Source organism: Falco biarmicus, chromosome 3, assembly GCF_023638135.1.
Source record: "Falco biarmicus isolate bFalBia1 chromosome 3, bFalBia1.pri, whole genome shotgun sequence".
In the NCBI taxonomy this organism is placed as follows: domain Eukaryota; kingdom Metazoa; phylum Chordata; class Aves; order Falconiformes; family Falconidae; genus Falco; species Falco biarmicus.
The window spans coordinates 114,551,558-114,577,961 of NC_079290.1; the positions used below are offsets into that span (position 1 = coordinate 114,551,558).

Below are 26,404 nucleotides of genomic sequence, written 5' to 3' on the forward strand. Positions count from 1 at the left end.
CCCAAATCCTCAGTCCGATTTAGGGAGGTATCCTGGTCTATGTTAATCTGGGAATTTTGCCATGGAAATCTTAATTTCTTATTTAAAGGCAGGAAGGACAGTTGTGGTCTTCAAGTCTGATCATCTAAACAGCGGGGATATGGGACCCTCACTCCAAAATCTTTGTATCAAACCCATACGGAGCATCTCCATTGGAAAGGTGTCCAGCCTTCATGTGAAGTCTTCGAGACGGAGACTCCTCCACACTCCTGAGTAAATTGTTCCAGTGATTTAACTACCTTTACTCTACAACCACACACCTCATTCCCAGCCTTATTTAGGCAGTCTACAGCTTGTGCCCGCTGGGCACATTATGCCTACGTTCACCTTCCTAAGCTTCAGTCATCAGCTCTCAGGTGTAGCAATGCCTACAGGAAGCACCAGGAAGCTCATGTGATTTCTAAAGATCACAGTAACCGGGGGAGAAGATTAAATGACTTACAAAACTTCTCATAAGAAAGGAGAAAACACCTTCTGCAAACTAAACTCATTCTTTAGAGTGAAAAAAAAACAACCTGTAAGTGACGCTGGTGCTGCAAAAAGTGCAGTTCCAGTCTGGACCCCCAACACCCCCGTCTCGGGTTGGTGCAAGTGGTACAGAGCATTTCCCGAGGTGCCCCGTGCACTGGTTGAATGCCTCCCACAGTGCTCACACCAGCCTTCCAGCCCACACATCTTCTTGACTGTTTTGAAAAGCCTGAATTAAAAAAATGGTCAGCTCCTGGCAGAGACAGGGGCAGAGGAGTCTTGTTTTTAAACAAAGGAGACTGAGGAAATACTTTTTTTTTCCCTCTCTACACTAAAATAATTTTTGGATGCTTTAAAAATAGCTACTAAACAAAAAAAAAAACCAAAACACAAACCAAAAAAATCAAAAAGATTTTTCTTTTCTGGATGAAAAGAGGTACCAGGAGAGAAAACAGCTCTGCATTTGTATTTACCTGGCTCAGTAACGTTGTGCACAGACACTATTTTGCAAATGAGTTGTTCAGCTATTTCCACCCACATGCTGCAGCCAGCAACGCAGCATGCCTCTTGCATGTGAGCAGTCGAGTGCAAACTGCCCATCTCCAGTGCAAAGCAGCGAGATTTTGGGTGCGATTTTTCAAGCAACAGTACCTTTCCAGTAAAAATCCAGATTGCTGATATTTACCCACAGGCACTACAGGGCTAGAGGATATCTCCTAACAATGTCACAGGAACAAAGGAGCGTCCCAAACCCACACTCGTGCCTCTGGAAACATCCTTCAGGGCAGGAGGAAGCAGGTTGCGTGTGTATCGGTATCAGGGAATCTGTTGGCTCACAGGGCTGGCACAGATCTCCCAACGTGATGCTGGATGAAGCTCCAAGCGCTTCGGGAAATTCTGACGATGCCTTGGGTTTTCTGGGAGGTCTGCAGGCAGAGGGCTGAAGGGGCCATAAGAAAAGCGCACAACAACAGAACAAACATACAGCTCTCACCTAAGCAGATCCCGCTGCCTCTGTGGATTTTGGAGAAGTCGCAGTAGAGTCCCTTGTGATGATCACAGGGTTTCTGCAGGGAGCAGAGCTCGCCAAGCTGCCTGGCACACACCTTGCAGCAGCCACAGGCATCCAACACGTGGCTGGTGCCAGCGGGGCACTGCAGAGGCTGGGAGGGACACTGGCATGGGTACGTGCAGGCCTGCAGCTCTACCTGGAGGGCAAACAAGCCATGGAGAGAATGAGTCTCCCACAAGCCAGCCAGGCAGAGAAACAAAAAACACGCTTCTGCTACAAGCACAGACACCCTGTCAAGAGGGGGGAAGACCAACTTCACCCTCCACCGGGCAGCCCTGCTGCAGAGGGCGTGTGTGCAGCACCCAGGGACCCGCAGGACGAAGCTTTTTCTCACCCTTAACTCATGCGGAGCTCAAGGGAAAAAAAAAAAGATGCCTCTGGGAAGCAGCGCCAAAATAAACGGGACAAGCAGTAGCTTGGAGTCCTATGCACAGCTCAGCCCCCTGCTTCCCTGGAAGCAATAAAATAGTAATTATTAACAGCAAGCAATTCCCAGCTCAGGAGGGAACATCAAAGCACTCTGCAGCAGCAGCGTTAGACCCAGTGCAAAGACGGAAAAAGTGAGGTGCATCGCGAAGGGGCCTGCCCAAAGTCAGCCAGCAGGACTGCAGCAGCACTGAAAACAGACCCAGAAACTCCCCAGTCCCATTTTGTCCCCTGAACCTCATACTTTCTTCGTTATTCCCAGAGATGTGCCCTCTCCTCTCCCCTTTCCAGGGAACACAGAGTAACCAGCCTTCCTTGGGACCCGATGAAGCCACAGCTGCCTCACTTGGCAGCATTTTGGAAGTGTTGGCCGCCCCTTGAAACCCACCCTTGGCTTTTACACCACTTCCCACGCTGAAGAGAGATCAGGCTCTGCCTGAAGGAGGGGTACCCTCTCCCAAAAACCCGGGATGCTTTGAACGCTCCAGTAACTCAGTCTGTGGCATCCTTGTCCTGAATCAACTGGGAGCAGGTACATCAGCCTCAGCTCTGGATGTGCCCAGATTTGGGCCAGGTGTAAAACCACAACTGTGAAAGGTGCAGAGTGTGTGGTCACTGAAGATCCGCTTACACCCCCTGAGAGACATCAGCGTGCCAGCTCCAGCCTGATTTTCTGCTCAGCTTCTGCCCACTCAATTCTCCAGGTAGCTGAGAGAGATGCAAGAGCACTGCTCCAGTTTGCAGCGCTCAGATGCTCCGTGCTGCTGGACAGGGTCAGCTGCCACCCTGGGGGCTGCTGGACATGGGGCAGCTCCCACCCTGTTGGCAGCTGCTGCCGCAGGGTGGATAGAACCCTTGCACGTAGACGATGCCAGCAAAACATTCTGGGATCCTGTACGGCTGTGAGCTGGGTGAAGAGGAAAGCACCAGCCAGGGCAGACCCCTCACAGCTCCGCTGCCACCCGGAGAGAGGTGCTGTGGCAGCTGGGAAGAGCCTGAGGGCAGGTGGGGAGGGGGGACACCTGGATCAGAGGCGAAAAATATATCTTGCTACAGCTCGATTTGCACTTGTTAGACCCCATCCAGCCCTCGCTTGTGAAACAGCTTCCTTGGATATTGTGTTTGTCACCAATAACAGTAGTAAAACTTTTCCAGCTGTTTTGACTGTTGCTCAAAACAGCTGCTCTGACTTTAGCTCGCATGGGGTCAGGAGATGCCAGCTGCTTTGTACTGCTGTAACAATCAGCACAGTATGGTGTGGGACAGAGATCAGTCTAAACTTTAACTCATGAATCCTCCCAGAGTCTCACCCTGCTCAGCAGGAATCAGTGTAATTCTTCTTGAAAACTCCTAGTGCAAAGTATTTTGGAAACAAGCCTCTTCCGCCCGTAGCACAGCTGTTCCCAGACGGCAGGCTCAGAGCCACTCGCTGGGAGCTGGCATGTCACAGGGATCTCTTCCCGACTGCTGAAGTGCATTAAAAGACGCTAAAAATACAGAAATGCTTTCCTACTGTTTTTCATGTATGTAACCGCTGTAGCTGCCAAAAGGACGTGTTATTCAACCTTGGATGAGTGGGTGGGGGCTACATGAGATCATAAAAGAGGCAAAGCATTCCCAACGCAGGTCCTATATTAAGATGCAATACATGCACTTAACAAAAATAATGACAACAAGCATTTTCCAATGCAGTGTCAGCCACAGGCCATATAAAGAAACACTCCCAAAATAGCTCTCCTACTGAAAAACAAACCCAAACAACCTCTTTCAGGGTAACAGAGAATGCAACGGAATTAAACCCAACCGAGTTTTCTTTCTTGCCTTCATTAATCATTGTTGGCGCCGTTTCTTCCCTTTAATAACTCACCCAAAGAAACTAGACCACCTGGTTTTACCTCCTGTTCACAAGCAGCTTCGCTTCCTCATTATACTACAGCTGCTTTCCAGCAAGAACATCTGGATTCAGATCTCTGACGTAGCCGAGACCTGCCGGGTGACTCTGCCCCCCACCTCTGCCGTGCTTCACTTCCCCCACCTGCGAGCAGAAGCACAGCTTAAAAGGCCCAAATCACCCGCATTTTCGGGGCTCTCTTCAGTATTTTGAGATTTCCCAACCAGTCAGCTTAGACATGCCCCTCTTCGCCAGCCAGCCCACCTGGCCCCAGGGGGTGTCGGGGCTCTCCCGCCCCTCTCACGGGCCCAGGAGAGGAGGGAACGAGCCGAAATCTTTTCTGGCTCACGCACACTCAGCAGTGAGCACTGAATAACTGGCTGGCGAGGGGAACTTTGAGTTGGGAACGGCTGGTAGAAAGTCAACATTGAACCAACTCCCTAGAGTTCTCCATTACTTAATTTGCTTTCACAGCGATTTCAAATAGGTGAAATAAGGGATTATATGGCATTTGCAGGGAGCACCCTCCACCCTGCCTTATTTTCAAGGATGGCTTCTAGGCATTGTTTCAATACAGTGTGGAAACTGCCCAAACTGTCCCAAAGAACTGCAAGAACCCGCAGTCCGGGCTTTGCTGCAGACCTGTACGTAACCCAAAGACCAACATTTCCACATAACGTGCCACCAACCTGGGTGCAGCTGGATTCAACTTAGAGAACATTTCCTTCCCTCTGCAGAAGGGTCTGTCCCCAAAACTACACTTTTACCTTCACCGAGCAGGATCCTAACTTCAAGTTCATTATACATTTGGCCTTATCACAGAATCACAGAATCATTTAGGTTGGAAAAGACCTTTAAGATCATCAAGTCCAACCGTTACCCCAGCACTGCTGAGCCCACCACTAACCCATGTCCCTAAGCACCACCTCTTCCTGGTTTTTAAACACCCCCAGGGATGGTGACCCCACCACGTCCCTGGGCAGCCTGTTCCAATGCTCAACAACCCCTTCAGTGAGGAAATTTTTCCTAATATCCCATCTAACCCTCCTCTGGTGCAGGTTAAGGCTTTTTTCTCTTGTCCTGTCGCTTGTCATCTGGGAAAAGACACTGACCCCCCCCTGCCTACACCCTCCTGTCAGGCAGCTGCAGAGAGCGATCAGGTCCCCCCTGAGCTCCCTCCTCTCCAAGCTGAACCCCTCCGTCTCACCCAGCCACCCCCCACCAGCCTGTGCCCCAGCCCCTTCCCCAGTCCCCTGCCCGGCTCTGGACACACTCCTCGCTTCTGTCAAGGTTGGCACTGCATCTCTGTGAACTGTGAGAGCAGCAGAACAAAACCAGCATTAGAGATCAAGGCTATAGATTTAAGAAAGCACTAAAGCCTGGAATACCATCTTTCCTCGCTCCCGGCTTTGCTGGCAGTTCTCATACTGATCACAACCACCACGTGTGGATCTGCTGCTCCCAGGACCCCTGAGCGATGGCCAAGCCACAGCAGCCCAACCAGAGGATTCCCTTGCCTGTGCTCCATGCATGTTCTCCACCACTGACTCCCAGGTCCCATCTGCTCAGCTGACAAGCCAGAACAAGCTTCCTCCCAAGTGCCAGCACAAAACCCAGTTACCTGAGGGGAAAGAAAAAGTGAGAATATTCTTCCTGCTTCATATCCACATGAAACTTCTACCCCCTGCACTCTCAGTAAGGCATGAGTAGAGGGGCAGGAGCTCACGCCACTGCAGCAGTTCTGTGGCATCATCAGGACTTCTCATTCCTGATCACTGTCCACACAAGCCCAGGAACCAGCTGAGAGGGCCACACCAAAGAGGATTTTAAAAATGCGTTTGGGCTCGTGCCTGTATTCAAAGGGCTGGGAAAGGGGCGTTCTGAAGCTGAGCGAGCTGTTTGCAAAGTGCTTTGGGAGCCAGGGGTTAATGCTGCAAGGTAGAAGTAATATAATAAACACATAACTGGTTCTCTTTCACGCTCCAAGACTGGCAGCAGATAAAGCAGCCAAAACACAGCTACTCACATACTGCAGACACTGAATCATGACGGATAATCCCTGCTCTCCCTCCACCTCAGGCTCTCAAGGCACCTTCCTGACGTTGCTGCGGCAAACTGTACAACAGCCTAATAGCAGAGACAGGAACCACCAACCCCATTTCACAGAGAGGGGAGACACGGAGACCTGCTCAGGCTGAGCCTGGCAGAGCTAAACATAACTCCCAGCAATCCTGCTCTCACCTCTGAACACAGGAGGCAGATGCAGGAGTAACAGCTCTCGTTTCCTTGCTCCATCCACTAAACGTCACTCTCAGAGCTCAAAGAAAGTCAAAAGTCCCATTCCCGAGACAGTCAGCAGGTTTAGGAAAAACAACATCTCAGAGTAATAATAAAGGGTCACAGTGGTGGGACTCAATGCAATAATTTACATGGCCAATACGATGATCTTAAATCCTTTTCCCACCTAAATGATCCTATGCTGCCAAAGCTGGGTCAGTGCAAGAAACACATCGACCATCCCAAACGGCAGAGGTTAGCTCTAGAGCAAGCAGTGCTGGGCGCACAGGACACCTTTCCTGGCAGAAGAGAGGCTGGCACATGCCGAGTGTGCCAGGAGCGGTCAGGGACACCTCACCGACCAGCAGTTTATTGCCTCTGTCAGCACAACAAGCTGTGCGAGGCACAGTGGTTCTGCAAACCTTATTTCCTCACCGATCCAAAAGGCACTTAACTGCAATTTAGATACATTAATGACTGCAGCAATGTTCCTAAGCAGGATCAGCTGCTCTGTCAAGCACTTGTATTAACACAAAAACAGGCACAAATTCTGCTCTGGAGAGGCTGCAGACTAACTTCCCCCTCGGGATCACGGTTTTTGGGAACACATGGATTCAGTGGCAGCTGGGGAAGGATGGTGATGGTAAGGAACTGGGATATGAGACTTTTAATCCTTGCAATGACACAAACTCAGTGACTTCACCTCTCTCTGTTCTCTTCTCCCCCCTGGTAAACCCGGGCTGGCTTCTAGCTCACACGAGTGGAGTGAAACAAAATCCATTCATGTTCGCCAAGAGCTTTGAGATCCATGGGTGACAGGCGTCACGCGCGGCGCAGCTCCGGGCGTGATTGAGTTACACGGCGCATTCACATTGCTCTGCTAACAGCCAGACTTTGCTCAGAAACCTTCGGAGGCAGGTGGCAGGCGGGAAGAGTTATTCAGCCTAAAGCGTTCGCATGCATCAAAGCAAGAAGCTGCAATGCCCAGCCAGCAAATGGAGCTGCTGCGGTGCAATACATACCCAGCCAGGTGCAAGGAGGAGGAACAGGGTCCAGGTCACTGCCCCCAAGTTGCCAGCCATCCCGAGTAAAGGGAAGGGAGGGGATTCAGGCTGCTGACTGACTCACTCCTCCTTCGGAGTTTCTCCTCTCTCTTTGGAGAAAGTTGCATACCAGCTCCTCTTTAAATAGCCTCCTGGAGGGGGCGTGCCCCGCGCTTGAGTGACACCCTGGAAAGCACTGCCGAAGTGGGTGCAAGGAAAAATGTCCACATTCCAGGGAACATGAGCAGATTCCTGTGGCCCCGGTGGTTACGGGGCTGCCAGTGCAGCCTGCAGCTTGGTTCCTTTCCACGTGGGTAAATCAAATCCCGGTAAAAGCAGGATTAGTATTTTTTAATTTTTCCCCTTTTAAACTCCAGAAGTATGAAGCCTGGGACAGCTTTCTTGACACAACCCCCCTTTCCCTACCTACATCCATTCCTTTTTGGCTGCGAGAGCCGAGGACTTGAATAAGCAGAGCTTTGTGGTGCTCAATGTTTTTCCTTTGAAGGGGAGGGAGAGATGGAAAGTTCAGTGCTGTTAGGCGCAATTAGGTACCATCACTGACCGTGCATCACCAGCGCTTGCTGCTGCCAGCTCCGAGAAATGAAAGTTTTATGACTACAAAGACTGCCGTCTGAACTCCTGCAAGGAGGAGCCGCTGGTTTTATCAGGCAATGAAAAGTTACGGGGTGAAGGTTATGGATAAAGGACAGCAGTTCCTCACAGTGCTTTATTTGCACCTCAGGACTGATGCAGGGTATCATACCTTTTTATCTCAGGGCATGATCCTTTCCGTTCACTAATGAAATACAGAACCAGGCTTCTGCAAAGCCTGCACAAAGACCTTTAGAATATGAATAGTTGTCTTGTGTATTAAAGAGTTGTTTTGTTTATTCCCAAACAGCAAGCGGAATGCTGCCATGGAAAGATGAGGAGAAGGAGTGCAGCAGAGGGCACTCTTAGTCCTCGCTGGCCTGGGGTGTGACAGAGCACGTTGGGTACCGGACAGGAATCCTCTGTGCTGTACAAGAGGTGGCCTTTAAAAAGATGGAGCCGTGCCTCTGAGTCAGGGACCTTTCCAGGGTAGAGGTGGTGCAAGACCTGTGCACTGACTTCAGGCCGGCATAAAAGAAGGGGCAGGAGCGTATACAGAATGCACTGTGCCATACAGTCCCTACCACATCCCAGCAGTGCGTGCCTCGAAGTAGGACAAAAGATGAAGACAAATGTAGGGAGCGTGTAGTGGGTCATTTCCATTCAGCCTCCTTCCTACCCACCTCCAAGTGTAGGGCATCTTAGCCGGGAATCAAGCCCTGCGTTTTACCCAGGTCCTTTCGGGTCCCTGTGCAACACCAGATCAGCTTCCACACTCCCTACACCACTGTTTGTCCACTGCTGAAAACAAACAACTCCAACTCTTAATGAATTAGCACTTGGAAAGCCCCTGGGGATTTGGGGCTGGAGAGCATTAGCACAGTGCAAACCAGCAGATGCAAAATGCTGGTGCGCCTCCTTCTCCTCTTCCGTAAGACAAGGGATTTCACAATCATTTCCGTACCAGCTACCTCTGCTAATGTCACAAGAAAGGATTACACCTCCACACAGAAGATTTAACATACTGGAGGTGGCATAGACTTCCAGTGCCCTAGAGCAGCTCGGAGCTAAAGGCAGTCTCACTGGATATACATTCCTTCCCCTTTTGGAAGGCTTGGCACCTTAAACTATGTTGTTGCCTAAAATTAGCTGCTCACATTTCACCACGGCGTGTAAATAAGACAAGGATAAAGTGCTACACACCTCTGTCCTCATTTTCTCACACAGCAAGAATATAAACTGCAGCTGAATTCCAAGCCATACGGGGCATCTGAAGTTGTTACATTTGTGCCTTTTTAAAAGGACAGCATGTAATATATGGCTCGAGTCATGCATCGCCCCTTGTCCAAGAAGCAGCAGTTGCACCTTGAACGATCATCTTCCAAATGCCACTTTTAGCATAAACCTGCTGCATGACCTCGAGTGAACTGTTCAACCAAAACACTCACTCACCTGTCAGGAGTGCTGGGGGCAATATTCAGCGCTAAACCAGCATGACAATGGCTGCTTGAGTTTTTAACCTACAACAAAAATAAAGAATAATTCCATGATAAAACATCCTTACCAAACTGCCCATCATCACCCACATGAGTGCTTTCATCTTCCCAGAACAGAAGCGTAAGCAAAACGTACTGAGTTGCAATCCTGCTCATCCTACAAGCCCCCTTAGCTCTGCCGTGGCCAGCCATCTCCCCTGCTTTGCCAAGACACGAGTGTTTGGATCCACTCTAGGTCCTTTACTGGAAAGCAGGACCAGCATCTTGCACCGGCCCCTTCACTGGGAAGTGCCAGGAGCGGTGCCAAACCCTCCCGAGGAGGGTTGCTGGGGCCAGAGGAGCCCACTTTGTCTCTCATAGCCCAGACTAAGTCTGTCACTTCTTCACCATACACTGAAAAAAAGAAGAGGAGCAGCAGGACACGAAGGACAAGTGTCAGCTGGAGAACCCTGATTTTGGGAGCTTCCTACACCCATGGTCCAAGATATTCTCAGGACACTCGACAACCAAAACTACCCCTTGTGCTAGCAGCTGAACTGTTCACCCCACTGGACACGCCACTTGCCAAGAAGCAAGAGAAGAACATGCAGGTTGAGTGACTCAGAATGATCAAAGGGAGGAAACACCCAAGCTAACACCCATTTGTATATCTTCTTTTTGCCTGAGCTGCCTCAAGTGAAGGGATAAAGATGTCAACCCTGCTTAAAATCTCCCCCAAGCAAAGAATAGTGGGTGTTTAATTCACCTTGCTATGTTCTTCTGGGTTCACTCACCATGCCCAGCTAGCAGCTTTCCTGAATATATAGTAATTACAAAAAGAAGACATTTAGTTAATTGCTAAAAAACACGTAAGGCTAAAGAATAAAATTAAGGCAAGCACACACACATTTTTTTGACTCAGTGTGATCGCTCGCAGTGGCGCCCTGCCTGCAGGAGCCAAAATAAAAAGCCAGTACAAGCACCTTGGTAAAGGGAATCGGGCTCACCCAGTCCTCAGTGGCTTCAAATCTGTCCCCTGCCTCAAAGTTAAGCTGCTCAGTCATCCAGAGGACATGCTGGTGGCTCGCAGGACTGCTCCATACAGAACAATTTTCATTCTCACAGCTGGCCAGTCTTGGCAAAAGTCACTGCTGGAGTGGATCACAGGCACTCACTCTAATTTGGCACTCTTTTAACTTTATGAGCCTTGCTGAAATTATCTCAAACATAAATTTGGCCAGCCGAGATGGTGAGGTTCATCCAGCTAGTTGGTCTGAAACATAGGAATTTCATTTCATTGTTCATTACCCAACTACTGATGCCTGCTTGATGCATCCTGCTCACATGCTCAGGCAAAACTGAATGCCAGATTCAGAGCTACAAAGGAGTCCTGTCCCTTGCTTTTTGCCACCTTCTGTACTTTTGAGGATAAGATGCAATTCCTGAGATCGGCTGGGCACTTTCACCCAGCTTCTCTCCTGATGCTACAGGGCTGCAAGACATAAGTGACACTTGATTTCTCCATCTGTGGTATATTACTGATAAAAGAACAATCTCATCAATGTCTATCAAGGCCGTAAGTTTGCAGCAAGGCTGGGAAGGAGTTCTGCTGGTCCGTGTGACTTGGGGTGGGACAGTGAGTGAATGCTTTTGGGCTAAACAGGGCTAAACCAGAGACTTAACAGCTGAGAAGGTCTCTTCCAGACCCATGTTCCTGTTCAAGTTCAGCATTAATTCAGCATCTGCCTAGAGGGACATTTAGGGTCAGATTCATGCCATCTAATCCTTAGGTACTTAATTAAGGCATCTACATTAGAAGCCTGATCTCTCTAGGCTCTCTTTATAATCAGTGGAGAAGGGCCGAAGCTCCTGAGCTGCCTTCTGACAGTCCCACCTCTGCTGCTCCACATGCATCAGCTGTATCGTGAAGTTAGTTGCTGTGAATTGTCAAGAGAAAGCATCATATAAAAGCAGCACCAGAGCTCAGCAAAGGCTAAATGCTACCCCGTATCTGACTCCAATCTGGGTGGGAAAGGCTACCCTGCCCTAAGGACGGACGGAAAGGGCAGGACAAAACACCCCTCCCCACTTCAGCACAACCTTGGGATGAAATCCTGACTCCGCGGTAACACCCGCTGGCTCCAGCAGAGCTAGGATTCCCTTCTCCGCCTGGCTTGCCAGATGCTACAGCCCTGAGGGCACACTGCTGTGCCCATAGTGTAAGGGATGTCAAGCAGGGAATAAATTTCATCCCTGGCTGCAGAGTTTGCTAATAAAATCTACAGTTATTTTAGTTCTGGGAGGAACACTCCATTGTATTTCAGGATTTATTGTGAAATCGAAGCCTATCAAGGGATGCAGAACTTGGGATGGGTGGGGTGCCTGTTGATGTCCTCATAAAGGAAGTAAATATATAAAAACAGTCTTGGCATTGTGAGTTTGGAAACAGCCAGTGCTTAGATACAGAGTTTGCCAGCAAAAGCACACATTCTCTTCTGGTAAAAAAAAAAAAAATGCCCCCCTAGAGCCTGACCTTGTCAGGATGCAAAAAGCCAGTTGTGCAGCTTACCAAAGAGCGTGCGACCAAGGGCACCCAGAGGGGCTACCAGGCACAACACTAAAACCCATGTATCAATGCACAGGATTCTCGTTTCAGAGCAGGTACACAGTAAGAAAGTCAACACTTCTAAGGTCATACATGCAACAAGAAGCCTTCCCAAAGCAGAGAATGCAGGTGTTGAGCTCTTTGTGAAATAGGCCTTGGTTTTGGAAGCAGAGCACTAGTCTTCTCTCTTTCTTTTGCTCTGTTTCTGCCTTAAGAAATGTGGCCTTTTGCCCCAGCCCAGTGCCCAGCCAGCTGGGAGGCTTTCCAGTTAGGACCACTGTCATTATCCAACCCGACTCCTGGCCTAACACACACACAAGATCCTACAGCAAGGGCTTCTGTGACCAGCATCTGTGTTCTGCCTCCTGGCAGCCTGCAACCAGCTCTGAATGTGGCAAAGAGGCAGGACCAAGCCCTAGACTTGAGCTCTGGGGAGCCTGGTGCAACAGCTAGACCTACTGCAGACCCCCTGCCTGACCCCAGACACGCTGTAGGTACAACCCCTCCAAAGCAGTCGAGAAAGAGCTGTGAGCACAGCTTGTTCCCTGATCTGACCCTGCCTGGCAGCAGCGTGGGCTGCACAGACCTGTCCGAGGGCTCACTCTGCACCAGGCTTGTGCAGGCAGGTGCCCCAGGATCCCCGGGGCTCAGCATCCTGGTTACTGGTCCATGCAGAAAATCAGACCTCAAGGGCAATGCGGACAAAGCTGCAATCACCCTGTGCCTCAAGGTTTGTCAAGGTGCAGTAAAAAAGTACCTGTTACCTGCAGACCACAGGTCTCCACGTGGCAGTGTAATAGCAGGTGATCTTCTGAGACCCTTAACAACTGCAAAATTTAGATAGAAATGTGAGTCATCATTACAGCCAGGAGCATTTGTGCCCAGGCATTGGCTTGCACAGAACTGCAAGAGGAACAGGCCCTGGGAGGAAACAGTCAGCTGCACCCACCTGTGAAAGGGATGCTTCCTCGGGTTTTTCCACTTCTTAACTTACTGCATGCTTAATTATCCCGAAGGAAAACTGCAGGAAGGGAGGGTATGATTAAGGTGGACTCGGGCAGGCTCATTTAAGGTGGCCTCCTGATCTACAGGATTCCTTTGGTGCGCAGCTCTGATGTGTCTGAACTCTTGTATGGGGCTGGGTCCTCACAGCACCTGCAGAGATGAGGCACAGAAGGATGTGTTCAAGGTAACATGGCTTATGAAAGAGAAGGGACTAACGTGAGACCTCTAGTTAATGGGCTACCGTGTTAATCACGGGGCTCTGCCACCGCCAGGCACTGCTGCGTCTACACAGCCGTATCTGAAAAGGTGCAAGGTTGAATTCCCCACTAGATCCCATCTCCCCAAAGACTCCTGGCATCACCTAAGCTCAAAGATTCTCTGCCCTAAAATCCTAGGACCCAGCCCCTCGGTCAAAATAGCTTTGCTGAAGTCAATAGGTCTTCCCTAATTTATACCAGCGGCACATCTCACACAGACTCAACAGGCAGCAACAGGCCCCTGAGCTCTGCCAGGCTGGTAGGACCTGGAGGGGTGGGTGGCCTACCAGGACTTGTGTGTATCTCTCATTAGGGATTTGGGAATCCAACAGGAGCCTGCCCACACCTTTCCCATTCAAGTTTTGGAAAGACTCCAGCTCATTACATGGAATCAGTGAATAATTTAGGTTGGAAGGACCTTTAGGTCATCTGGTCCTCCTGCAGCCAATTGCAATGCAGAGGATAGAGAAGACAGGTAGACTTCAGGGACCAAGAGAGAAGTGCAGGTCAACGGCATCTGCAAGTCCACCAAGGCACCGCTCTTGCCAGGCTGTTCCTGTATAGCACAAACAAATCTCAGCACATGAATCCTTGATTAGCTTTCTAGCCCCTAGGGCTGTAACTGTGAGCCAGCCTTAACGAAGGGCTTGCACCTTCAGAGAGGCAGGGACTTTGCTCAGCTGAAGGGATTGTTAACCTTGGAATGTAATGCAGACACCTTTAAAATTATCTGTAAACCAGCTACTTCACTGCTGATTAAATAACATGATCTTTTTTCAAAGGTCTGCACAAGCTGCTGTAAGTTACAAACCCATGAAAAATAATCTGGGAAATCTTAAGTGTGAGACTTTCACTTACATGTTCTTAATTCTTTATTTTTGTTACAAACACACATTTATGAAGCTGACCTTTCATATTTTTTTATTTGTTTCCTTATTAATAGTTTTTTTCGAAGTTTCACATCACAAATGTTTTAAGAATACACAAGTCCCAAGCTCCGTGAATAGCCTTGTTAGAAGAATGGCATACTTTTACACAACTTTAATAAGGAAACAGTCTGTATTTGCAGCCATCATTGACTTCAGACAGACCAAATTCACACCAGCTGAGGCAGGCGGAATGTTTCAGCAGGCTGCAACCTGTGTGAGGTCTCTAGTGGGGCTTTCACGTGAGCCGAGTCAGCGCTGTGCTCCTGGGCCCAGCAGCGGTCACCCACTTGGCGTATGCTGGACACTGTGTGCTGCTTCTCAGCACCTGGTGCTTCTCTCCTCCCCCAGCCCCTTGTCCTGAACAACTGCCCTAGCTGTCTTCCCCAGAAACTTGTGTGATGTTAGAAACACTCTTGATATATTTAGAGGTGACAGTTTTATTAGCTAGTGGTGGAACGTTATTAGTTCTGCCTACAAACGCCGCATTTTTTCATACCACTTTAGGTACAGGTACAACAGCATTACTGTTACAAACCTGCTTAAACCACTTTAAATTCAGAGCCTTTACTTTCAGTATGGCTTTTGCCATACCGTCTTTTAAATACCCTGCTGCTGGTAAAGCAATCACTATGACAGACTGCTAAAGCTTTTATAGTTTAGGCTATTTTACCCCAGAGATGCAGCAACAGATGTTTTTCAAGCAGGTTTTACAAAGACTAAGTCTGCTGTTGTTGTTGTTGCTGTTTTAAGGAAGTTATCTGAACCACTAATTTTCATTTCTATAGTTTAAACTGTTTCATCCTCAGAAGCATGATGTCATCTGGCAACAGGGGCACACGGAGATGGGTTTGAAAGCAGACTTTACGTGAATAATATTCACTTGATTTTTTCCAATCTGATCCCTGCAATACAGCCATGAGTCAGGTAAAAGAAAAGCTGTGGCTGGTTCAATTTCTTTGCCAGGCAAATAGCCCCAAATCATCTTTACTCTAATGCCTCTTTATGCAGTCATTTCACAATGTTCTCCCTTGTGCATTAGACTGGAAATGAATGACCTGCCTGGCAGAGATAGGCCAATCTCTGGTCAAAAGGCTTTGTTAAAAAACATTATTGGGGATTCTCAAATTATTACAATTTTGAGCCCAAGGTGACCTGACCTCAAAAAAAGGGGATAGATGAAATGAAAACGATGGGGCCTGGCTATGTTTCAAGGAGGTAAGGAAAAAAGGCTTTTCCTGCCAGGGCAGCTCTTGGTCACTTGGCACCCAAGACCTTCAAAAACCACAGAAATGTTCCCAACTCCGACATTAACTGTTAGAGCTCTGTGTGTCCCCGATGTGGGGAAATAACTAACCAGCTGCAGAGACTGACCAGCATCATTGCCTTTCCACGAAAACAGTGAGACTTGCATTCTCCATGTGCACAGTCCTCTGGACCGGTGAAGTTCCCCCTCTGCTATGCTCATCTTCCTTCAGAGGAAACAGTGAGGGCCAGGACACAGCTCAGATGCCTGCAAGCCCTGCAAGCCTGTTCATTCTGCCCCAGACAAGGAGGGCTGGCAGGACCGTGTGGATCCCTTTCCTAGAACAAAGGAAACAAAGAAAATTACTTCCAGCTTCTCAAAATTCTTCTCAAAATAATGTCAGCTTAGTCTGTACTGCTATCCTGTAAAAAGAATTTGGAGAAACAAAAAGAATGAGACAAATTCCCATGCTCACAGTGGGGCTATTCTCTTCACCAGAACGTACATGGGAAAGAGCTTGCGATGCTATTTTAAGCTCTAGGTGTATTTCGAGGGGATCTCAGCTGAAAAGGCCAGGGAAGAGGCCAGGCTGTGCTGAGTCAGAGGGGAATCCCAGGAACCAGCCTCACGACAAGAATGTAAGACCCTTTTTCATTCTTCATGTGAACTAAAATTAGGGTTGAAAGAAAGAATTTTGTGGCAGAAAAATCACCCGCAACAAAGGGACCTCAGGAACAGAAGCATGAGGTTAATTTGACACTGCACGGATCATGAAAGCCAGAACTTTACCTCTAGCATTCCTGTGGCAACTGCACAGTGATTATGCTAGACCATAGTTTCATCAGAGAATGATTTCAGCTGGCGCTGGGGCTCGGGTGATATGCGTGCTGCAGGATGAACTTCTGAGGTTATACAGACAGTGCTGGCAGTCACTCCTCCTCTGGTTATTTTGAGACTATCTTTATGGATCCTCATCCCACAGCCCAAAGTGTTACGAGATGCAGAAGACCATCTACACCAGCACTGATGTGATCGACAAGGCTTTCATGTTCCAAAAAGATTGCTGACACATTCTGCCTGGTCAGTGCAGCTACTGGCCATCTGCCTTTTCATCAGCACCAGCTTCAAAAGGAGACATATGGATCCCTGCTAAGAGTGAAGCCACACAAACAGCAGGCAGAGAGCCCAATCCTGTCTGGACAGGGGTTCCCACAACCCCGGTCCATGAAGCCATGTTAGAACCAGGTTTCAGTGACCTGGTGTTGGACCCAGATCTGTGAGCTCAAGACCAAACCCATTCTCCCTCTCAGTCTTAAGGCTCAAAATGCTGTTTACTGCACGGCCGCCCACCGGGCTTGGCTGGCTGCTGGTGCAGCTTGTGCCAGTGTCTGCTCAGCTCTTTCCCACACTCGGAATCTCACTTCTGCTGTTCCACAGGCTACAGCATAACCAGCCTTTAGGGGAGACATGTCAGTGCCTGCAAGCTCAATCTCATCTGCTGCCATGAGCTCGGTACAGCCTCTCCTCCCAAGCCAGCACTGGGAGGTCATCGCTTGCCTTGGGTTCGAATGCCAGAAATACCCAGCTCAGCAGAGATTTCTGGCTCAAAAGCTGCCACTTCCATAGGAACCTCCAGGGATGGGAAGGGATAGGCTTCGCTTAATTGTTTTGTTTTTAAAGTAGCACTCTCTCATCCTATTTTTGTCCTAGGGTTGTTTTAATTGGACAGATCTAAAGCTCTCTGCAGCTCACTCCAAAGGAGGGAGAGAGAGCAGACCCTTCAGCTCTGCCCCCTCCCTACAGAACGACTGTTGCTGTTCCAAGTCTCCCCACCTAATGACTTATCAGACAAAAGGGAGAGCCCTTGATCTGCGCCAGTGACTCCAAAGTGATGTGGGGCACAGCAGGGTTAGGAAGGTGACAGTGTGAAACAGTTTTCTGTCTTCTCCCCTTGAGGTGCCCCCTGAAGTCATTGTGCCCTGTGAATACCGTTGAGGAAGGTGACTGGCATGGCAGGGAGGCAGCGGTGCAGGATGTGCACACAGCATGCTTGGCAAGAGGTGGCTGACTTGTCAGAGGAAGACAGATCAGCGTAGCTCAGGAAAAGGCACTTTAAAATAATCTTGTCACTCAGATCTCTCAGGTGAGGCCATGCAATGAGCCTGGGGAATGGTGCTTCCCATCTTCTTACAAGGTTTGTTGTTTTATTTGGTTGTGGTCGAGTTCTTTCCCGAGTGCAGGTGTTCCTGTTTGCACATTCAGCAACACTTCCCATCAGTTCATGGCAGAGTGAAGCTATGAGGCAACAGCAGGTCTGCTCCCAATCTCTTCAGAGCCGCCGCACTCGTCGAGTGTCCCCTACGCACAAGGTCAGAACCAGGTCCTTTCTATCTCCCAAGAGAGACACACATCTGCACTGAGGCTCCTGGGCAGATAATTCAGACAATTCCATGTAGAGCTTTTAAAGACAGAAGCTCCTAATTCTGGAGTATCTGGGGTTGTTCTGACCCAGGTGAGAGCTCAACGGGCAGTGTGACCCTCCGGATTTTGGAGAGTATCAGCAGAGCCATAGCAGGAACAGTCAGCAATCATCAGTCCTCACATTTCTTCTCTATCAGACTCTCTCCTCAGGTGACAGGAGGGCCCAGGCACAAGGGAAGGTCTATTTTCATGTTGTGGATGCTGTAAAATTAAACTGGAGGGAGCACCTGTGTGTCATGCAGGCTGATGAGCTCCTCTATAGTACCAGCTCTTCCCAGGTGTCACGTGCTTGCCCTTTTCTTAGGGAAAATGGATGTAGAAGGCATTGAACAACCACAGACCTCACACCACAGCAGTCTGTTTCGTAGCTGCTGGAAAACAAAGAGCATCTTCAGTGCTGGGGACAGGAGCTGGTCCTGCTGCAAATCTTATCCCTGCTTTGTGGATACACAGCATACCTGTGTCAGAACACCTCCCAAGGCCAGCAGCAGCATGGCTACAGCCCATAATGGCTCTGGTGAGCCAGGCTTTAGCGGGAAAGCTGAAATTCTCCTAGCAGGATTAGGGCTTTCCCCATGGCATGGGAGGGAGGGCAAAAGTATTCCTCCTGTCCTTTCCTTTCCTACGCAGAACGGAGAAGCAGCCAAGATCTGAGCCTGCTATTCCAGTTCCAGATAAGTGGAATAGTCATAAAAGCATATGCATGAGATATGAGCGAATGTGAGGGAGGGTAGGGGCTCAACGGTGGCTGTACAACCCTTCCACATCCTTCACAGGAAGATATTCACTCCATAAATATCACGGGTTATGGCTGGGCCTGGAGTTCATGCTGAGTTTAATGGACTGTGCTAAGCAAGCAGTGTGCGTGTGAATGTGCGTGTGTGTTCCTTCTCTCTTGCTGGAGGGAAGCTGTTCTGGGTTCTCCCTGCTGGCCTGCCAGCTCCTGAGCCAGGGAGCTCTGCGGGCTAAACTGGCATTTCAATATATAGTGCTGGCGTGTTTAAGGAGGGGAAGGCAGGCAAAGCCATCCATTGTCAGTGAGTATGGAGCTTCTGCATGAGAGCTACAGGAACCTGAGATCTGCAGAGAGCGAGAAAACATTGGTTAGAGGTAGGACCTGGGAGGACCCACATCAGTTTACACCAGTTGAGCATCTGACCTCAACTCCCTTTGGGCTTTTGGCACTCAGACTGCTAGGGTGCTTTTGGAAATAATTCTAAGCATTTGCCTGCATCTGTAGACCCCTAACTACCTTCAGTTCAGCAATGGATCTCAATTTCTTCTGGCAGTTGGGGTTGTTTTGATCAAGGTTCTGGCCTGCCTGAGGGCTCAGAGCCAGCAGAGAAGCTGCTGTCAGCATTCCCAAAGCTCAATCCCCTCTTCTGTTAGAGCATCCTGCTCCTCCACGTTCCTGTTTCATATACCTGGAACTGCTGTGAGCACAGCAGGATGAATCCCCAGTTATACTGCCGCAGGAACTGTCCCTCTGCAGTCCTCCACAGCATTAATCAACACGCTCCCTCCAAGGGTTCCTTCTTTGTTTACAAACTAAAGAAACGCAAATTCTTGCGTTACTGAGAATTTCCGCTCAGCTGTGGGTCACATTTTAAGATTCTTCTGTTTTTCTTTCCAAGTAACAAATGTTTGTTTTGCTGAAGAAAAAGGGAGTGATCCTGTTCCACTCGAAGGGGTGTAAATCAGGAGCAATACCACTGAATCCAAGGGGCCAGGAGCAGGGAAAATCTAGCACGAATAGTGTATCCTGCCCATTTCTATGAGCATATGAAGGCCAGATTTCTTAATTCGTTTACCCCCCACTGCTTTTGTTCTCTTCCCACCCTTGTCCTGTCTCCCTGTTAGAAAGAATGTCATGACTGGGATGTCAAAGAGCAGTTATCACTAGATGTTTGGTTGGTGGTTTTTTAATAAATATATGATGTTCTCCAGATGCTACAGAACTGAGTAGGCTTCAGACGATCACCTCTGGTCTCATTTACACAGCTATAAATCCTGAGTCACTCCCCTTACTGCAGCAGACCAATGCCAGATGCAACTAGAGGAACGAAGATCAGCATCCAGCCCCGAGCTACTAAAAGCAAACTGACCAATTGCATTTCTTAGAGAAAGACTTTTACAATAATTAATGACAGACAAACAAAAGAGGGGCCCTGGGACACGTTTCTCCAAGTCACAGCAACTTTCACTTAAGCAACTGGGACATTTTTTAAAGCCCAAAAGAAGAGAGACATAACCATTTACTGTGCTCAACTGACCTAGTTTATTTTTTTTTTCTTTCTTTTTAAGAAGATACATGCTTACTGGGAACATGAATGAAAAGGTCCTGTTCACAACTTTGCCTTGACATTGCCTGAACTAAAAGTCATTCGGGTTTAAGTCAACATGAGTCAGGCGTCAGGAAAAACAAATGGTTCCCACAGCCCCAGACCAGGAATCAGTGCCCTTAAATACAACTGCTTCTGCTCTTGGTGGTGCCTCAAGTCCAGGCAGAGTCAAAGGAGCTTTTCTAGATTTATGCAACTTCTGCAAAAACCAGAATCAGCCATAGTTTCGAGATCCACCTGATAACACTGCTTTTGCTCTTGTGGTTGTGAACAATTAGTCAGAACTGCATTTTAGTTCAGTTTCAGTGGGCTAGTTGTAATTCCAGTTAAGAGTCTGGGGTCTGAGGAGCACTAGATGGGAAAAAGTCTTGCAAGAAAGGCCTTGTGATCTTCCCAAAGGATGGTTGAGAAGCAGAGGAGAAGAGCGAAGCCAGATCACTTGTACACTTTTTCTGATGAATTTAGAGTTTAGAACATACAGTTGTTTCCTCTTTCTGTCTCTTCTGAAGCAAATCGTGGACATTTGTGTTGTGTGGATACAAATTTACAGACAAAGTTAGTTGATTCTTCAAATGGTTCCCAGATCCTGTTTACAAATTCTTTTATACTTTAGATCAGATGCGTCAGCATGAGCCAGGACACCTTTCATTGTTCTGGTAGCAAGAAGCAGCCATAAGCCCAGTTTAGTCAGCCAGTTAAAGTGGATTTACTGGTGCTTTGGACTTGAAGCTGCTCAGACAGCCAGAGGATATCAGTGAATACTGTCTGCGGCACATTTCAGATGGATCCTTACAAAATACACATACTTCCCTAAGAGAGATACTTGTGACACTTTATTCTCTCTTCCTTTCATAAACAACGTGCGTTCTATTGAAAACAGCTGGATTTGCACCAGTATCAGAGAGATTGTGGTCTGTGCTGGTCTTGTTCTGACAGTCACAGGTGTCAAAGATGGTCAGTAAAGGACTTTTTCCTTTGAAGGTACAAAATGGATGCAGCAAGAAAACTGTATTTTAGACACACGTACAACTCTTACATCGGACTGTCTGGGCATGTTAAAATCTTTTTCACATGGCTTAGTGTTTACTGGTGTCAGAGGTGGATAGCCTCAGTGCAGCTGTTTGGCTCATTAGCTTTCAGAAATAGAGAATGTTTGTCCTGGGAACAGTATTTATAACCTTCCTAAGGCAAATAAGAGCCAAGACATTTCAAAACACGGTTTGTACTGGAGTGATATCTCTCCTCCCCAATACCCCACCACAGAAGTTTCTAACTAGTCACCGGGATTACCAAGACAGCAGGGAACCTAGCGGGAAAAGGGTATTCTAGATCTTGTAGGCCAATCCTGCTTTCAGTTAGGGTAAAGAAAGAATCTTCTTGAATTGATAAATCTGCGGTGTTACCTGGCCAAAGCAAGTTAGGAAAGAACCATTTCTCATTCCTTTTTTATGAGAAAAGTTTGTGCAGTGGGAGAGTTAGAACGGACTGTTTGCTAATGCTCTCTTTTATGAAAAAAGTTTACAAGGTGGCACAGGTGAGGCTTTCTGAAGTGTTTAAGTGCTGCAGGAGCCTATTTAATGGTTAACCCTAGCCTGGGATAACAGCTGGACTTGATGATCTCAAAGGTCTTTTCCAACCTAAATGATTCTATGATTCTATGATTTGCACCACTAAAGTCATTCAGATATCGTCAATAAAAACTTATGTGACAAGACACGAGAAGAAAAGGATTTTCTGCAGAATCAGTCACTTTCTTATATTTCCCTTGCCTTCTTTAAGATTTAGGTATTAAAGCCTTATGGCCCAAAGGAGAACTAATTTCAAATAAAATGATAAGTATCTATTTGGAGATCTTCTGGCAAGTTTTACAGTATCACAGGGTTTCTTAAGCAGCTTTTCCAGTGCCTGAGAGCACATATTTTCTTTCCCTGTAGAAAAGCGGCAACTATTTGACATTCCACTCCTCAAGGTGCCTAGTTCCTCCTGCACTAACACCACATCTCTGAATGATGGATTTGTGTGACCAGCACTATCCAAATAAAGGGAACCGCCAGGCTTTCCCAGAAACATGAAATGGCCACATCCAAGAACCTCAAAGGCAAGTAAATATCCTCCTTTTTAGAGATGAGAGAGAAACAGCTATTCAGCAGAAGCTGTGAAGACAAGATTTGACACACATCCTTACATTTTTCACTAGCAGCTGGTGATCTAGGGCATTTTCCAATCTTGTGATATATGATTTTTTTTTTAATGCTAGCTAACTATCTTGTGAAGAATCAACCTCAGTTTGAAGCCATTCCTTTCAAAACTGAATCTCAAGTCTTTTATATCCTACTGCTTTCTTTATTCCAGGCTATTAGGGACACACTGCCACTCTGAGCAGACAGAGACTCCATAGGTCCTTTCCCATATGCTGATGCAATTGAGAAGACTCAGAAGGCAACATAGCTATGCTACAGTAAAACAGGTACGGTCATTTTCACAATTCCCACTGAATATTCCCAGCTTGATTTCCAATCACACAAAACAGGCCAGTCACTTCACACACTCTCGGTGCTTCTTGGCGTGTTACTACCTATGTGACTTTTATTTAAGTCAGATGTAACTTCTCAGGGTTAGCAAGAATGGGATCAGATGGGAACAATCCGCTGCTACTTCGTTAGGAGGGATGTGAGCTGCGGTGAGTCTAAGACTAGAAGGCATGATAAAGGATAAGGTAGATGGATTATAAATTTCAATGAGGGATGCTGGAAAAGCCTCAAGAAGGAATAAAAAATTAAGCAGAAGAGAAAAGTCTGTTTTGAGAAAGCGCTGGTGCCAGCTTGTTGTGTTTCTGGAGCCCATATGTGGATCTGTATATTTTTACATCAGCACCTGTCCAAAAGACATCCCTCCCTGTAGATGCCCCTTCCATAGGAAATTTCCATGGACACACTAATTCACAGCTGCATGCAAAACGCTTTGCTGTGTCCCCTGGATGTTCCTAACCCTTAAAACACAATTTCAGAGCATGGCTAGAAAATCTTGTCACTTCCCAGGCTGGTATGTAGTGTTCAGGTGTAACAGGAACTATATGGTTACTTTGCAAAGTCCCGCTGAGAACCACATCCCAGGTTTTTATAGATTTAGGCTTTGCTTAGCATTTTCATTTTTCCCATAGGACAATCAATTGGCTGCTTTGGATATGAGGAAATCTGAAAGTGGTTTCCATACTTACAGTGGGAGAAAACAACAGCATGCCCTTATGTGCAAGTCTCAGTTATTCCCACCTCCTGCCTCAATTTAACTTCTGCAAAGGCAAAGTCATCCATCAATCCAAGGACACATGTATTTCTTTCCTATCTGCATGCCATGAGACTCAACAGCAGTGTGCAGAATGGAGCACAAAGGGGGCACCTACACAGCATGGCCAAAGCACTGTGGCCTGACCTGACTCTTCCTTCTACTTCAGTCCCGAGTCCCCTGCCTCCTGTCACACTCACATCAGAACCACTCTCAGTTCTTCTGTCCGCCACCCCTGTGGCCCCAGCCACCTCATGCAGCCATCACTGTGCCTGAAATACAAACCCCTGAGTAACAGAGCCAAAAAGCTGAACTCACAAAGCAAAAAGAGAGAAAAGCATTTCATGTGAGAGAGGCCAAGCCTGCTCCAGCCTCATCTCTGATCATACCCAGCCAGCCTCTTTCTCTTTTTGCTTCATTTCTCATTTTCACTGGTGGCACAAAAAATTCTGTCTTGTAACAAGCTGACCTTTCAGCTGAACTTCTCAGCCCCTCCTCATTTTTGAATCATATGTCAACAATTACACTAATATTGAACATTCACCTATTCTGAACGTAGGACTTTCCAGTCACAAAGCACCTTGCAAAGTTTAAAAGTTTGCCTACAAATCCCCTGGGAAGCAGCTTTCCATCCTTGATCCCAATGCACAACAGAAAGAACTATAGTACAGGGGGGAAAGACAACTTGCTTGAGGCCACACAGCAAGTCCACAGCCGAGCCAAGAGCAAAAGGCAGCTCCACTCACTCCCCACTCCGAGCTTGAACCAGCCAGTGCTTTTTCATCGGCACTGACAAGACAGATATTCTAGTGATTTCAGTGAACAAAGAGGGCCCTCTCTGAGCTGTCGTATGCTGCCATGTGTTTCCCTGCTGTCAATGATTATCCATGGGATTCCCAACAAGGACCTACAGTCACTGGCAACATCTGCTGCAGGGTTTCTCAAGGGGCTGAGGACAGGCTGTTTTTAGCCCTTCGTTTATTTGGACAAGTTCACTGCTTGCCAGAAGCACTGCCCCCCCCTGCCGCGCGCACACATACGCCCCCCCCACACGCTCTTTCGAGCCAGGGAGCAGGGGACCTTCCATCCCACACAGGCTGCTTTGTAAGGCCCAACTCTGCAGGAGGTCATTCCTCCCTTCTCTCTGGAGCCAGCTGCTAAAAGCAATGCTGAGATCAGACAAAAGATTTCACCCGTCAGTCGGGCTGGGGAACACAGGGATTGCTGTCCCGAGTCAGACCACTGGCCTGATAAACCCAGCATCCTGCTTCTGGCAGTAACCACCCACCCTCGACGCGTTGGAGGAACACGATTTCCCTTTCCACTGATGCATCTCGCCAGCCATACAAAGCCTGCTGTGGTACACAGATAAAGGTTTCCTTTCCACACAGCCAACAGAACAGGAAAGACCAAGCTCCTGCTGCCCAGCTGTGTCCCAAAAGTCACAAATACTGGTTTCAAATAGAGCCAAGGTGATGCGCTCAGAGTTGAATCAGCTCTTGCGCTTCCACATGGACCAAAGAGGGTCAAGACCCAAATTCAAAGATGTTGCAGGGTGTTGGAAAAGCCCCAGATCTAGGAGCTGCTTAAGAGGTGGATGTTCAATACAGGCATGGCACAGGATCTGTTCTGTACTGGACGGTGTGGACACTATTACCACTTAAAGGCACTTATAGGCAGGATGCTACAAATGTGCTGGACTGCCAGCCCTGTTGATCAGTCCATTACAGGATCCAGTTCTCCTTTCACATGCAGTAGTGTAGGACAAGGCTTGGACAGAAATCAATGAGAGCACACAAGACTAAGTTTGGCTAAAGGAGATGATCCACCCACGAGAAGTGACCATCGCCCTGTCTGTCTTCCTTCTGAATGTTTTTACTCTGCTCCAAAGCTCTCTTACCTCTTCACTTCACTGCTACAGTTACCAGCAAAGGATTTAGTTAAATGGCAGAGGAGAAAACATAGCTCTGTGAGATTTTGTTTCCTCTGACAAATAAAGAAAACTCAAAGGGTCAGTTCATGGGTCTTCAGGGAACTCAACAGACCTGTTTCCTTCTCATCTGCTTGCACCTTAAAGTGGATCCATTCACATTCACAACTAAACCCTTCTAATTCAGAGGTTCAGTTCATTTGCTCCTAGAACAGCCTATTTTGGAGATCTAGGGATGTCCTGAGGTGCTGAAGATGAATTACAAACATCTCCAAGTCACTGAACAAACATGTGCAGTATTTATGCAGTAATGCATAATTAGGAAGTGATGCTTTGTCCAGCACTCAATACAAGAAGGCTGGCTGCGTTTACATATATTCCAGGAGTATTTTGCAGCCCTAAGTCTTATCACATTGGGTGGGACCTTAGCTGATATTAACAATTAACCGGGTCTAAGCAACCAACAGATGGATACAAAATCTGACCTCTAAGGAACACTCACATGCCGCAGGCTTTGGTGCTGCCAGTTCATTACCAACACAGTCCCTCTTGGCGATTTCTGCAATGATGCTGCAAGGTCAGGGTTGTCAAGTTGACACAGCAGTTAAGAGTGAAACGAAGGTCAGCAGAGATGTCAGGAGAAAGGAAGCCTTGTTACGGGTTGAGTTTAGTCCCAGGAGGAAGATGCAGTTGCTCTCCAAGGCATTATGAAATCTACAAAAAGAGAGATTCATCCTGATCATAAGAAAAGAATGTCTCTGATCTCCTCCTCCTCTGCAGCGACGCGCCACCCCATACAACAGAGAGGAAGGATGAGTAACGCAAGCTCACAGCCCAGGCACCCAATAAAGGGAATTGGTGGGTCCAGACCAAAAAAGCAACCCCAGGTTTGTTCACATTGTTCAGGGTTATGGGTTCTCACTCTGCACTGGAAACAACGCTAGCTTATATTCAGGGTGGCCGTTCAAAGCTCATGTTCTGCTGCAGCTATTGTTCTGTGTGACAAACACAAAGCCTATGATAAGTGAAATTACATGTTGGGCTT

At 47.8% G+C, this 26,404-nt stretch overlaps 1 protein-coding gene across 2 annotated transcripts in view; it reads right to left on the bottom strand.

The window, feature by feature from the left end:
• The window catches only part of LOC130146047 (CCN family member 2-like), a 43,829-nt gene that overhangs the window by 5,956 nt on the left and 11,469 nt on the right, over window positions 1-26,404 (bottom strand). Inside the window, exons 6-14 of one of the 2 annotated variants that reach the window (XM_056331690.1) lie at window positions 25,862-26,073; window positions 15,436-15,662; window positions 12,840-13,045; window positions 12,655-12,717; window positions 10,269-10,558; window positions 10,052-10,100; window positions 9,263-9,330; window positions 7,196-8,611; window positions 1,502-1,715 (exon numbers count right to left, since the gene is read on the bottom strand). In XM_056331690.1, coding sequence (XP_056187665.1) covers window positions 1,502-1,715; window positions 7,196-7,255 — 274 coding nt within the window. In that variant the 5' untranslated portion in view covers window positions 7,256-8,611; window positions 9,263-9,330; window positions 10,052-10,100; ... (3 more) ...; window positions 15,436-15,662; window positions 25,862-26,073. Of the gene's footprint in view, window positions 1-1,501; window positions 1,716-7,195; window positions 8,612-9,262; window positions 9,331-10,051; window positions 10,101-10,268; window positions 10,559-12,654; window positions 12,718-12,839; window positions 13,046-13,537; window positions 13,557-15,435; window positions 15,663-25,861; window positions 26,074-26,404 lie in introns of those variants that run through there. The other variant, XM_056331691.1, reaches the window with a different exon arrangement.